A 13,327-nucleotide genomic window follows, 5' to 3' on the forward strand; every position below is an offset into this window, starting at 1 on the left:
CATTGTCCTTGGCTTCTCATCAGCCCTCATTGTTCTCCATGTTCAGAGAGTCCAGTTTCATCCCATGCTTTTTATACCCCATTTTTAAATTTTATTGTTTTCTTGATGTTCAGTTTTTTACTTCTTGCTAACCATCTATCAAATGTCGTTGAGTATCTCTGGATTCAAAGTTCCCATTGAAAAATCAGATGTTTTCTAATATTTCTTCCTTTATTATGTGATCTGGTTGTTCTTCATTTGCAGATTTAAATATGCCTTCTTTATTCTGTACATTTAGTGTTCTGGTTATGATGTGTCATGGGAATTTCTTTTCTGGTTCTACTTGGTGTTCTGAATGCTTCTTGTACCTTGATAGCTAATTTCTTTAGGTTGAGGAAATTTGGTTCTACAGTTTTGATAACTATATTTTCTCTGCCTTTGACCTGAGTTTCTTTTTCCTTTATAGCTATTATTTGTAGGTTTGGTATTTTCATAGTGTCTTGATTTTTTTAGATTTAACATTTTCTTTGACTAAGCTATCCATTTCTTCGACCTTGTTGTCTTCAAGCCCTGAAATTCCCTCTTCTATATTTTTTAACTTGGTGAGGCTTACCTCAAGCTTTTTGTTTGATATCCCTCCCAAGTTTTCATTTCCAGTTTTATTGTATTTTGGGTTTTCTTTAGTTATTCAGTTTATGCTTTCATGTCTTGAATTGTTTTCATTATTTCATTCAACTGTTTGTGTTTTCAGTCTTTATTAAGGCATTTATTCATATCCTCTTTACGGTCCTTGAACATAGAGAATGACTATTTTGAAGTTCTTGTCTTAGGCTTCTACTAAATTGCTTGTCTCGGGATCAGTTGCGATAGGGTTTGGCTTCTAGAGGATGGGTATTGTCTTGTCTGTTCATGTTTGTATTTCTGGGATCTAGGCTTCTGAAATTAAGATGCTAGGTGTGTTTGTTGGCATGGCTGTCTGGTCTGCTTCTGGCTGGGTGGGTATCCCGTTGTTTATTATCGCCCACTCTGGATTCTAGCCACCTGAGTGACTGTGGGGTCCCCGTAGAGAGTGTTTCTGTGGGTTGGTGGACATCACGATGTATGGAGATGGACTGGAAGAGAAGGCTGAAAGGAGAAGCAGGAAAGAGCTGGAGGGACCAGGGTCTGCCCCAGGTGGTAGAATCCCCAGGAAATGGAGGTGAGGTGGGAGGAGGGGCTCCTAGTCACAGACTCGGCAGGACTAAGAGTGAGTCTGGAGAGACAGCAGTGGAGTACCGGAAGGACAATAAAGATAGCTTACTCGAGTCCCAGCCCAGTGTAACCACTGGGCGTCCCTTGTAGTGAGAGTGATTCTGCAGGTTGGAGGTGTCACGCAGGAATGGAGACAAGCTGGAAGGAAAGGCTGAGAGGGGATGTGGGAGTTAAAGTGTTAGTCTCTCACATACTTTATTCAGGGAACTTGAGGAAGTTCCTATTTCCTGTTCATAAAATCCAGTCGTCATCAGATCCTTTCTGCCTGTCAGACATCAGGAGGTGAAGACCCTGGAGAACAGATAAGAACTGTTCTTCTTATGACCTCTTTCCCATCCCTGTCCTCATCGTCTGAGTGCATATCTGCCTTTGCCTTTAGACATGGACAGCCAGGCCCGCCACATGGCCCTCAGCAGCCTCTTTACAGAAGTCCTAATGATGATGAACAACGCAACTATTCCAACAGCGGAGTTCCTCGGTGCCAGCATTCGGACCTGGATTGGCCAAAAGGTTCATGGGTTGGTAGTGCTGCCCCTTTTAACAGCAGCCTGCCAAAGCCTGGCATCGGTCCGCCACATGGCAGAAATTACAGAAGCCTGCATTACTGCCTACTTCAAGGAAGGTAAGAGACACCATCTTCTGTTCTCATTGGAGTGACTTTTTCCAGGAAGACGAAAGCCTGTCGTCAGGGAGTGTTCCACTCTTCCCAAAGTGGCATTATTCTAATTCTCTCTGTCAGAAATTTTCATATCACACACACACACACACACACACACACACACACACACACACACTATATATATATATAGTATATAGTATATATATATATGTATATGTATATATATGTGTATATATATGATAGAAGTAAATTTTTTTCCATAAAGAGCTAGTCAACATCAGAACATGTGGCCCATGTCTTTTGGGTTCAATCTTATGTTTCAAGAGAGAAAAAAAATGCTAATTTGTTTTTTTACATTGCTTTAAAATGTCAGATCAACCTATGCTATGTTATGATAGCAAAGTCAGTTTTCAAAACAAATGCTGTAAACCAGAACTTATTAATAATGTGGTAATTTCTTTTTTTACCATGTTTGGTGAGAGGAGTTTTCATAGAGATCTTTTTATTTCTTCTTGCCTTGCTTCTTATGATTTATTTATTTTTATTTTCTGTATATGGGTGTTTTGCCTGCATGTCTTTATGTGTAGCACATCTGTGCCAAATACCACATAGGCCAGAAGAGGGTGTGAATCACTTGGAGCTGGAATTACTGAAAGTTGTGAACAACCATGTGTGTGCTAGGTATTGTACTCCGGGTCAGTGCTCTTAACTGCTGAGCCACCTCCCCAGCCTTCTTGTCCCACTTTTAAAACTATTCTATAAGGGTCACTTTTTCCTGCTCCTCATCCTTTTATTGTTCTTACTCTTCCACCAAACTCTGGAGATGGTGACTAAGGACTGCTCAGAACGGCTCTCCTCAGCCAGATATGAAATATTACTATAAATAATAACAAGAAAGGAAGAAGATCAGAGTGAGGTTCCAGCGTATGCCCATACCTGCCACATGCCCTGGCTGCTGTGGAGGTTACTTTGTATCTCACTGTGCACCTGCCTTCACTCCTCCCAAAGGGTTGAGAGCCTTCAGGACAACACTCAGGATTCAAATTTGTTTGTGTTACTAACATCAAATTGGTTAATGAGCTGTACTTTAGTGAGTAAAAATGCTTATGAGAGATTTGTTTTCTTAGAAAAGCCTGGGTTGACTAAAGTTAAAACTCTTTGGTACCTGAAGATGCTAATCATCATCACATAACGAGAAAGGAAGTTTTGAGACACACAGTCCTGAGTTCTAATTTCTGTGAACCTCTCCTAGTTAAGTAGCAGCCGGTGGAGGCTTTCCAGTCTGAGCATCGGGGCATCTCTCGCTTTTCTGGATTCTAGGCCACTCTGAGAAATGATGTGTTACATGAGGCTAAAGTGAAAACAGTCATTAGAATCCTTTCCTTTTTTCATAATATTTTTATTGATTATTTGGAAATTTCACATCATGAACCCAGAGCACACTCACTTCCCAGTCCTCCCAGGTCTGCCCCCACCCCCAACCTTGAGACCTCCCCACCAAAAGAAGGAGAAAAAGAGCCAGTCTAATTTGTGCTGCCCATATACGCACTGGAACGCGGCCAAACTCCCAGTTGCCAGCCCCTTAAGGAGACCTGTGTCCTTTCCCACCCGCACCCCAGCCAGAAGCCATCAGGTCAGCACCCTCCTCACAACTTTTGAGAGTTCTCTTCAATGGCTTTCTGGTTAGACTGTTTCGTTTTGGGGGTGGGTGAACTGGGGGGAGGGGTTATCATAGATGCCTTCTGTGCCCCTCTTTCTCACTGTGAGTCTGCAGTCATTGATGCCACTTCAAAAGAAGCTTTCTTGCCCTTTACAGTTAACAGGAGCATGGATCGTATGGATCATGGACTTCTACATGGTTTCTGGTGACAGCACGGACCACAGGCATCCACATGGTCTCTGGCATCAACACAGCGCATTCTTATGTACATGAGCATATACTGATATTTCCTCTTGGTGTTTTTTTCCTAGGCTCCCTCAATCAAAATTTAGGCTGGGGCCCCATTCTGGTGTCCCTTCAAGTCCCCGAACTCACCATAGAAGAGTTTCTGCAGGAGTGTTTAGCCCTCGGCAGTTGCTTGACTCTCTACGTCTACCTGCTTCAGTGTCTAAACAGTGAGCAGACTCTGAGGAACGAGATGAAGGTGCTCCTCATCCTAAACAAGTGGCTGGAACAGGTGTACCCAAGGTATGCTTGCCCGCTGCCTTACTTGGGATCGCAGTTTTCATAAGCGTTAATTCAAGAACCAGAACCCAGGGATGCATAAAAGTGAAGCAAGCTTTCAGGGGAGTACACATGCTTGGGGGACTGCAATGCACTGCGCCCCCATCTGTGCTCTTCGTGCTACAATACAGTTCGAGAGCTTTGGGCAAGGGGCTGGAGGTTGAAACACACAAACACACACAGAAACAGACAGACAAACAGACGTCTAATCACGGGTAAAAAGCCCTTTCTTTAATAGCGCCATGGAGGTTTAAATACCCAGCAGTCAAGTGGGCCAACAGGTGAAAACCCCATCCTCTGATCTTCAAGGCACAGCTTTTAGTAACTCCAGTCAGAAGGCTCTAGCAGGAAAGAGCAGCTGGAGGCCAGGACTCCAATTGGTCCCAACAGGGGACTCTTAGTCTCTTTAGTTGCTGAGCTAATTTTCTGAGCAGATTTATTTTTTTTCCTTTAAATCTCCTCACACAATATTTGAGGCACCAACTTTCTTATAAATGAGGATCAAGTGAAAGAGGATGTAGCCCAGTGCCTGGCATGCAAATGTTCAGTCAGTGGTAGCTGTGCCAGCCCCATTGCTAGTAACCAGGCATCTGTACTGGCCTGACTTTGAGGTTCACACCTCAGCATAGCCACTAAGAGTGCCCTGTGCACAATCACTGCGTTCCCTTTTAAAAGGGCCCTGCCCACCTCCCATCCCTCTCTCTTTCTCTTTGTCTCCATCTGTCTCTCCCTCTCCTCTCCTCCTGTCCCCAAAGGCCTGTCTTCCCTCTTCCCCCTTTTCCCATTTACTTCCCCCAATAAAAAACCCCTCCACCTGAGCTCTGTTGCATGTTGTGTTTCTCTTGCGCACTGCTTTTTCTATAAATTACAACACCCATTACTTTATCAACATTTTGCTAACACTTTAACCTTGGTTTTATTTTCTTCAATTTTAATTTCTTCAGTTTTGTTTTTGTCTACTTGTGTGTGTATGTGTAGTTGTGGGTTCCTGGGGATTAAACTCAGGCCCTGGCATATGATTTCTTTTGCTCTGGCTCCTCCTCCAGCTCCGCACAGGAAGAAGCAAAGCTGTTTCTATGGTGGCATCAAGTCCTGCAGCTGTCGCTGGCTCAGGTGGAGCAGAATGAGTCAGTCCTGACAGAGTCCGTCATCCGGATCCTGCTCATGCTGCAGGGCAGGCAGAGCCTCCTGGCCGAGGAGAGGCTCAGCTCTGGGATTCTGGGGGCTATCGGCTTGGGCCGGAAGTCGCCCCTGTCCAACAGGTGAGGAAGCCTACACTGCCCGCCTTGGTGGGCCTCAGCTGCCCCCGGCAGAGGTGTGACACTGGAATAGGCTTTTGACTTAGGACACATAGGTTTCTGAGAGATAAAGGCAAAAGGCTAGAGACTGTTTACATCTTTATATTCTAAAAAGCATGTTGATTTGTTCTTGATTTACAACTTTGTTTTAAAGGTCAAATCCTACCTTTGGTTCATGCTGATTTCATTTTGGTTTTGAGCCAGTGATGATGAATTAAAATATCTCAGTCCTTTGTTTCATTCTGGTTACTTGGTCCCCCTCCTTTGAGTTTGGGGGGAATCAAGGCCTGTTAGGGACTCAGTGTAGAACTGTCATGACATCATGGTGGGCTTGGTTCAGTTAGTAAGAGGTGATGAAAGACAAGTCTGGGTTTTGTGGCTTAGAATCTCAAGGCAGGGAAGAGTTTGCTGGTGGTCCTCCATTCTGAGCCAAGGTGCTGTCTTCCTTATGGTTTCTCTGCCCTTCCCTATGTATAACTGAAAGATATTCACAATGTGATAGCCATCACTAGTTCTAGAATATCCCTCAAGTAAGCTCTGTAGTCACCAGTCACCCCCGTTTCCTTCTTCCCCCCATCACTGACAACTGTGGATTGACTTCTTCTTAGGACATTTCTAAACATGGAATTGTATACTGTGGCCTTCAGTATCTGGAAATGCTTTCCCGAGGTCATCTGTGTTGTAGCGTGTGTCAGCAGTTCTTGCTTATTTTTATTAATGTTCTTGTGGTACTGAGGACTGAACTGTGCATTCTTGGCAAGTGTCCCACAACTGAGCCACATCCCTTTATTCCTTTGTGTGGCTGAGTGGCACACCCCTGGGTGCAGATCTGCCACATTGTCCATTTAGAAGCTGCTGGACATTTGGGTTGCTTCAGTCTTTGCTGCTGTGGACTAATGCCACTGTGAATGTTCATGCATACATTTTTGGCTATGTCTGTCTTTGGTTCTCTTGTGTGTATACCTAGGAGTGGGATTACTGGGTGACGTGACAACTGTTTTACTTACTAAGACAGTACACATGGCTCTCTGTAGCAGCCCCATGGTGTACCATGTCTGACTGTACCAGCTATTCTGTCTTTTTTTTTTAAAAAATATTTATTTATTTATTATGTATACAATATTCTGTCTGTGTGTATGTCTGCAGGACAGAGGAGGGCACCAGACCTCATTACAGATGGTTGTGAGCCACCATGTGGTTGCCGGGAATTGAACTCAGGACCTTTGGAAGAGCAGGCAATGCTCTTAACCGCTGAGCCATCTCTCCAGCCCCCAGCTATTCTGTCTTTACCAACACTTTCATTCTTGAATCTGAGTGGACACACACTACTTGGATAACCAAGGAAGGAAACATTAAGTAGGGTTTCCCTGAAGAGCTTAACTACAGAAGGGATCTGGAAATGGAGCTATCTTGTTTCCTTTTAAAATGGGAAATTCGGTTTGTATGTGAAACTGTTCACTTTAATGGTCACTCACTTCTGACCTGTTGTTAACACTCAAGGTTCCGTGTGGTTGCCCGAGGTATGGCCGCCTTCCTGTCAGTTCAGGTGCCTGCGGAAGACCAGATTCGTCTGAAGCCTAGCTCTGAATTACACCTGACTCCAAAAGCTCAGCAGGTCAGTGACAGCAACCTCAAGGCTGGAGTTTAAGAAGGGTGGCAGCAGTTCTAACGTGTGCCCCCCAGGCCTGAAGCTCCACAGTAGCCCAGAACCAGCTCCCTGGGTAGGCTTGTCTCAGATCCTGAACTGATTTTTTCTAGGTACCAGACTAGAGCAATGAAGAGACAAGGCCAGGTCAAGCTGGTCTAGGGTTGAATTTGGTTCTAGAGAGCATGGTAAGTGTGCTTCCTGCTACCAGGGCTGGCACTGCACAGAAAATGGCTCACTTGACTTAAGTGACAGTTGGCTGAGCTTTCCCTGGAACCAAAGCAGTGGTTCCTGTTCCATGAGGCCTAGAGTGACCAGGTAGCAGGCAGGTGCTTGAATAAGCAGCAGAAGGGTAGGTATTAGAGGTTAAGTGTGCACTGAACACGTGGATGGCTGTATGTCCTGGGTCTGGCTCCTGGGACTTGTTTTCACCTTACCATCTGGCAATTGGATATGGAGCCAGCTTGAAATAGTGAAATAGTGAAATAGTGGTTGCCGTCCTTGAGTGCTTGCTTCTGTCGCAGAGAGTGGTGACTATTCTGATCTCTTAGATGAGGAGACATGAGAGAGAGAAGCTAGGAAATTTGTCCCTGTGCACACAGTAAGTAGTAGGTGTTGGACCTGGGGTTCACGTGGCCAGTCTATCTCCAGGCAGTTCCTCATTTTCCACTCTGCAGGACATCCGTTGTGGCAAGTGCTTAGGGGGCGTGAGGATCAGAAGCCAGGTGTGGTGGTACACACCTTTAATTCCAACACTGGGAGGCAGAGGCAGGAAGGTCTCTGTAAATTCAAGGCCAGTCTGATCTCCACAGTGAGTTCCTGGACAGCCAGGGCCGACCCTGTTTCAAACAACGAACAAACAAACAGAGCAAAGATCTGCGATTGGTAGATTTTTCATGGACGTCGGGTATTAGTCATTCACTGCTGGAGTCCCGAGTTTCTTCATAAAGCCTCACAGATGGGCAGATGAGCCCGTGTAGGTAGATTGGGAGTCTGGTGAGATTGATTTTCTGGTGTATTTGAGATTGTACATCAGGATTCTGCTGTCGTTGTGACCACAGGTCATGTGGGCCTGTCTGTTAGACTTGACGTGCTGCTCCTCACATGGCTTTGCATACTTGATAGATAGCAGGGCTTTCAGATTTCAGACAACTCATCTGGGCCAGCTCTTCCAGTCGGTCATTCAGGGGCCATATTATAAGAATCAGTAATGTGGGGGCTGTCCCATTGAAAAAAATTGAGCCCTAAGTTCTGCTTAAGACTGGCTTAGTAATTTATTTCTAAGCTTCTTGCTTGTTTACCATACTAAAGAACATCTCCCTCTTTATATTCTGAACCAAGCAAATCCATCTTTTAATATATTTTTTTAATACCAGGGGTTCCAAAAACTGGAGGGGAGAGGAGGTAGCACACTCCATGTGTGGTGGGTGTTCCAGGGTTGGGGTGCATATCTTCAAAATCCCAGAGGTGACTGAGTTTGGGCACTTGGAAAATACAGCTCCCCACCTCCCAAGATCATGGTTTGGAATTTTTGTTTTCTCCATGTACCATCTCTCTTTCTTCTCCAGTAAAGGAAGAAAAACAATGAAATTACAGATCTGGAGACTGTTTTAGCTTTTTTGTTGAAGAGGGTTGTGGGGATGTGTGTTTCTCCCAGGCATGCTGTCTGTCTGTCTGTCTTATGGAGGAACTTGACCTGTCACTTCGTCGGCCGAGGTGGTCCCCTTATCATGTGCTCCCAGCAGCACTGAGCAGCTCACTCTGTTTCCTGTGATGGTCTGTAACCTCAGAACAAACCCCACAGCGGGCTACACTTTCACCTGGGGAGATGCAGCTGGTGCCTGTGAAGAGAGGGGGTTCGCGTCTGGTTGGGGAGAGTTGGCTGTGGGACCAGGGAGAACAGGGACAAGGTAGGCAGGGACATGGCCGTGGCAGTTGAGACAGAGTCATAATTCTAGCCTGGCTGCGGCAGCCTACTCAAGGAGACAACAACACTCGAGAAGAGAAAGTAGATGCAGCCTCCTCTCAGCTCCTCCATGTGTCCCTGGAGCCTGCCTTCTGGACTGCTGCCTTCCCCGGCTCCAGGGGAACTGGATCACGATGGGGTCAGTGGTGTGCAGTCACAGACTAGGTTCATTTGTCTCTCATGTCTTCTAGGTACTGACTGCTCTTGAATCCATGACACTCAGTAAGCAGTATGTGGAGTACCAGGATCAGATACTGCAAGCTGTCTGCTTCATAAAGCATCCCGGCCATTGCCTTCAGAATGGGAAAGGCTTGCTGGCTCTTCTTGTCAACTGTCTCTATCCAGAAGTGCATTATCTGGACAACATACGATAGTAATGCTGACACCTGAAGCCCTGCTGCTCTGTGTTTACACGGACTTGGCTGTTGCGCATGAACCTTTGTTCTGCTTCACTGCAGAGCTCAGTTCTACCAGGAACTCGGCTAAGGTGCAAGTTGGGAGGCATTGGATAGCTCTGGCTGTATGATTATCTCTTCCTGTCTAGAGAGTCGTTAGGTTTGTGTTCTTCCACAAGTGGAACGAAGCTCCACTAATACAGAGCCACTCGCATTGGGGATGTGCCACAGACTCTGTAAGATCTACAGAGAGTTCTTAATGTCTGCACTTCTGTCTCCTGCTTTGTTAAATGTCAAGACTCCCATGCCATGCTCGACCACTGTGGGAGTCATGAAGAGCCCTCTTTTGGATTCCATTTGTATTCTTCCAATGTTAAAAATACAACTTGGAAAATTTCTGCATTTCCTAAATGTGGGGAATACACCAGCTTAAAGGAATTGTATGTCTCCTAGAGTGAAGGTGACGCACACCTGTAACCTGAGCACCCTGGGGCTCCCGCAGGAGGCTGGAGTGCATGTCGAGAGTCTCAGCAGGTGACACAAAACAAAAAAGCTGAACTAAAAGGAGTCATACTGAAGACACGCCACTTAACCCTCACCACAGTGGACAGCAGAGATGGTGACACATCTGTTTGTGACTGCATGTCCTCCGGAAGTGCGCCTTTCTGAGTGACGTGGCACCCCGTGCGCTGACAGCTGCTGTGCACAGGTGTGTGGTGGCCCATGTGGTGGGAGCACAGACAGCACTGACGCTGCAGCCACAGCTCCGAGCTCCCGTGGGCTTCTCCTTCACATCGGGTTATGGGTCTGTCTGTGTGGAGGCTCCCAATTCTCTGCAGGCCCTGCTGTCAAGGGACACTGGGGTCTTTGTTCTTCTTCCTTTGGTTAAGTTCAAGGGAAACTCACGGACATGCTGGACACAAGCCCAGGGAGAAGGGGGCCAGGTCAGGGAATTTCAGAAATCTGGTTTTTCATGAATAGCCCTGTGCCTTCTGTCACTGCCGACAGTCGCAATGCCAAAGCCTGTCTGGCACATTGCTGTGTTCTCATGCCACTTCCTGCAGAAGTTAGAAATTTGATTAGATCAATAGATTTATAATTCTTAAAATTGGCCCTCAAGCAATTTTGTTTGGTCAGCTCAAAGTATATCTTTGTTCTTATGGGTTATGGCTCGAAGTATCTGTGTAAAATCTCTGGATGGCCAGCCAGCGCCTTGGGTAAAGATGGGGTATACCATTAGTGGGCCGCGTCCCCTTCATTGGAAGCTTGCAGGAACTCTTCGCCGGGAGAACAGTTCTACTTAGTGGACATGTCTTGGAACACTGATAAAAAACCTCCCTGTTCTGTGGCACAAAGTGTCATTGCATGGGGATGTCTCAGCCTTCTTTGTTTTTGCTTTTCTCTATTTCCCAAGCCAGTCATCTTCACTTCGAATAGAAGAAAACTTCAGAAGCTGCAGAGAGCTAAACAAGCTGCAGTGACTCTGTGGCCAGGACTCTGTGTGTGTGTGTGGTTTCTCTGAGGAGAGGGAAGTTACCAGTACCCTAGAATGTGAAATGTTTGAGTGTACATTTTAGAGAATCAATTCATTTTGGAAGTTTATAATATTTGTAAATTTTGTCTGTAAAATGTATAAACAATAAAATCAACTTTTGATTATAAGCTATGAATCTGAATTGAAGGCTAATGTAGATTTTTTTATGCCCAATATTAAATTTATTTGGCTTTGTAACTGGGTGGTAAAAATGCTGCTTTTCATCTTTGCTTGATATCTGAGAGTTATTTACCTCAGATTCTATGAGAAGCACTAGGCTAAGTTTAAAAATATGAACTAATGTGGAACACAGAGAGTTTCCTGCAGAGAGCGTGGCTTGCTGCTTGAAGGATGAGCCAGGCTTTGCTTGGATAATAGTTAGCTCTCAGAGTGCATAGCCATGGTATCAGAGACAGTGATGGGCACTTGATGTCCTCTTCAACACACAAGGCCAAGGCCTGAGCAATGCAGAAGGTGGACCTCCCACACCACGGCAGCAAGGGGAGTTTCCGTCTCAGTGGAAGTGCCTCTGCCTCTCCAGTTATCGCTCACCACCTCAGAGTGCACACGTGGGGCAGAGACATCACCCTTCCATCTCCCTGCTCCTCAGCCTCACCAGAAAAATGAAGGCACAAGGCTGCTTCGGCAGAGAGGTCCTGTGGCTGTCAGTACAGCGCGGTAGTGGCTGGGACACGTTTCTAAAGCTCTTACACACTTGACCTTGCCTCTAAACATGACTGGCGTCTTGCTGGTTAAGCGTCCATCTCTCCTGTATTGTGTCCAAGTCTTTTGGTTCTTTGGTGTCAGGAGATGTGAAGTGTAGACACTCCCCCTTAACTAGCCAGCAGTCTTGCTCAAACAAGGCCAACCAGTCTAAGCTCTGGTGTGCCTAAGCTCTTTGTCTGAATCAAGGTACTGATATTGGTTTTCAAAGGTGTTTACTTGAAAAATTACTTCTGAAGTGGACGGCAATGTCTAGAATCATGGACAAGGTCAGAGCACAGAAAATACCTCGATCTCCTTAATAGGGACCCTCAACTTCTGTACCTGGCCAGTGTCTTGGAGTTGACTGCTGGCCCAGCCTCAGCTATGCCTGGGCTCTCTGGTTCTGCTTATCTTGAGCCAGAACAGCTCCTCGTGTCCTTGCCTGTGGTTGTGGATCTGCCTGGAACAACAGGCAGGGTCTGTTCTCTTTCTCAGTCACGTCTCTGACCTCTTCTGCCCTATCCCATAGTCCTCTCCAGGTTACGTGCTCAGAATTCTTAGAACTCTTTGAACATGATATCCAATAAGACTTCTTTGGGGAGCGGGGCAAAGCGCCCAAATCAGTGCACACTGCTTGCCGTGCCAAGGATTAGCAGCACCTGAACTGCGATGAGACAAACGGAGCACAAGGGGGCCGAGAGAACACATCTTTGCCTTCCCTGTCCTTGGTGCTTTTGCTGCCTTGTCCTAGCCCCTGGCCCAGAGTTGCCACACTCCTGTGCCCAGGCAGTGAGGATCCCTCTAGGACACACTTGGGCAGCACCAGCCCCCATTGTGGTCTGCAGTTGGCACCTCAGCCCAGCACTGAGTTAACTGCAGACCCCTTGACAGTCACCGCCCAGGACCAGTCCCATGGAGTGTCTGCTTGGTGGGCCCAGTGCCCAGGCTCTTTGAGCTGCATCCTGTTCCACATCCTGGACTTCATCCCTGCTTTTTAGTTTGAACTTCACAGCTTCCTCTAAGGTGATCATGGCAGGTGAGGCTCTTGGCTTAGAGCCTGACCCTCAACAGATTCTTCTGCTCCACCAGGACACTCCTGTTTTAGAGCATGCAAGGGGTCATGTGGCCAGGAGCAGGTCACCTGCTTATTCCGTTTCCTTCATTCTGTCCAGGTTCCTCATGCCCCTTGAAAACAACCTGAAAAAACTTATGCTACTCCTATTTTAGTAACGAAAGTGCTACGGTACGTTGGTTATAACTTATTTTCAATGTGTTGTGTAATACCACTGAGCACCGAGACATCTCTTCTTTCAGTGGTTCAAGATGATTTCGTGGCCTGTCTAGTATGACCTTTAAAACTACAGTTTTATTTTGGTCATTAACTTGGCAATTTTTACTTCTTATTCATTGTGTAATATCTTACATGCTTGTATGAAGGACACATTTTTGTCTAATGGTGAAAAACTGGAAGATGTGAGAATTAGCTAAGTAAAATTCCACAAATAAAGGGCATTGTGATTTACCCATGTTGAGACTAACCCATCGTTTTCAACAAACTGGTTGGCAGGCCTTTTCAGACATAAATCCCATTAAGAGAATTTTTAAGTTAGTTGATTTGTGATAGCTACGATTCTTTTTTAAAATTTTATTACAATGATAAGACCTCTAGTTTCAAAGAAAAATCCTCTCTTCTCTCTTCTCTCTTCTCTCT

At 45.8% G+C, this 13,327-nt stretch overlaps 1 protein-coding gene across 2 annotated transcripts in view; it reads left to right on the plus strand.

Moving 5' to 3' along the window:
• Positions 1–11,193, plus strand: part of Epg5 (ectopic P-granules autophagy protein 5 homolog) — an 88,626-nt gene extending 77,433 nt beyond the window's left edge. For both annotated transcript variants that reach the window (XM_005356294.3, XM_026783403.1), the window contains exons 40-44: positions 1,610–1,852; positions 3,821–4,037; positions 5,120–5,335; positions 6,872–6,986; positions 9,174–11,193. In XM_005356294.3, coding sequence (XP_005356351.1) covers positions 1,610–1,852; positions 3,821–4,037; positions 5,120–5,335; positions 6,872–6,986; positions 9,174–9,356 — 974 coding nt within the window. In that variant the 3' untranslated portion in view covers positions 9,357–11,193. The remainder of the gene's footprint in view (positions 1–1,609; positions 1,853–3,820; positions 4,038–5,119; positions 5,336–6,871; positions 6,987–9,173) is intronic.
• Positions 11,194–13,327: the final 2,134 nt, after the last annotated feature.

Source organism: Microtus ochrogaster, chromosome 18, assembly GCF_000317375.1.
Source record: "Microtus ochrogaster isolate Prairie Vole_2 chromosome 18, MicOch1.0, whole genome shotgun sequence".
Taxonomy (NCBI): Eukaryota; Metazoa; Chordata; class Mammalia; order Rodentia; family Cricetidae; genus Microtus; species Microtus ochrogaster.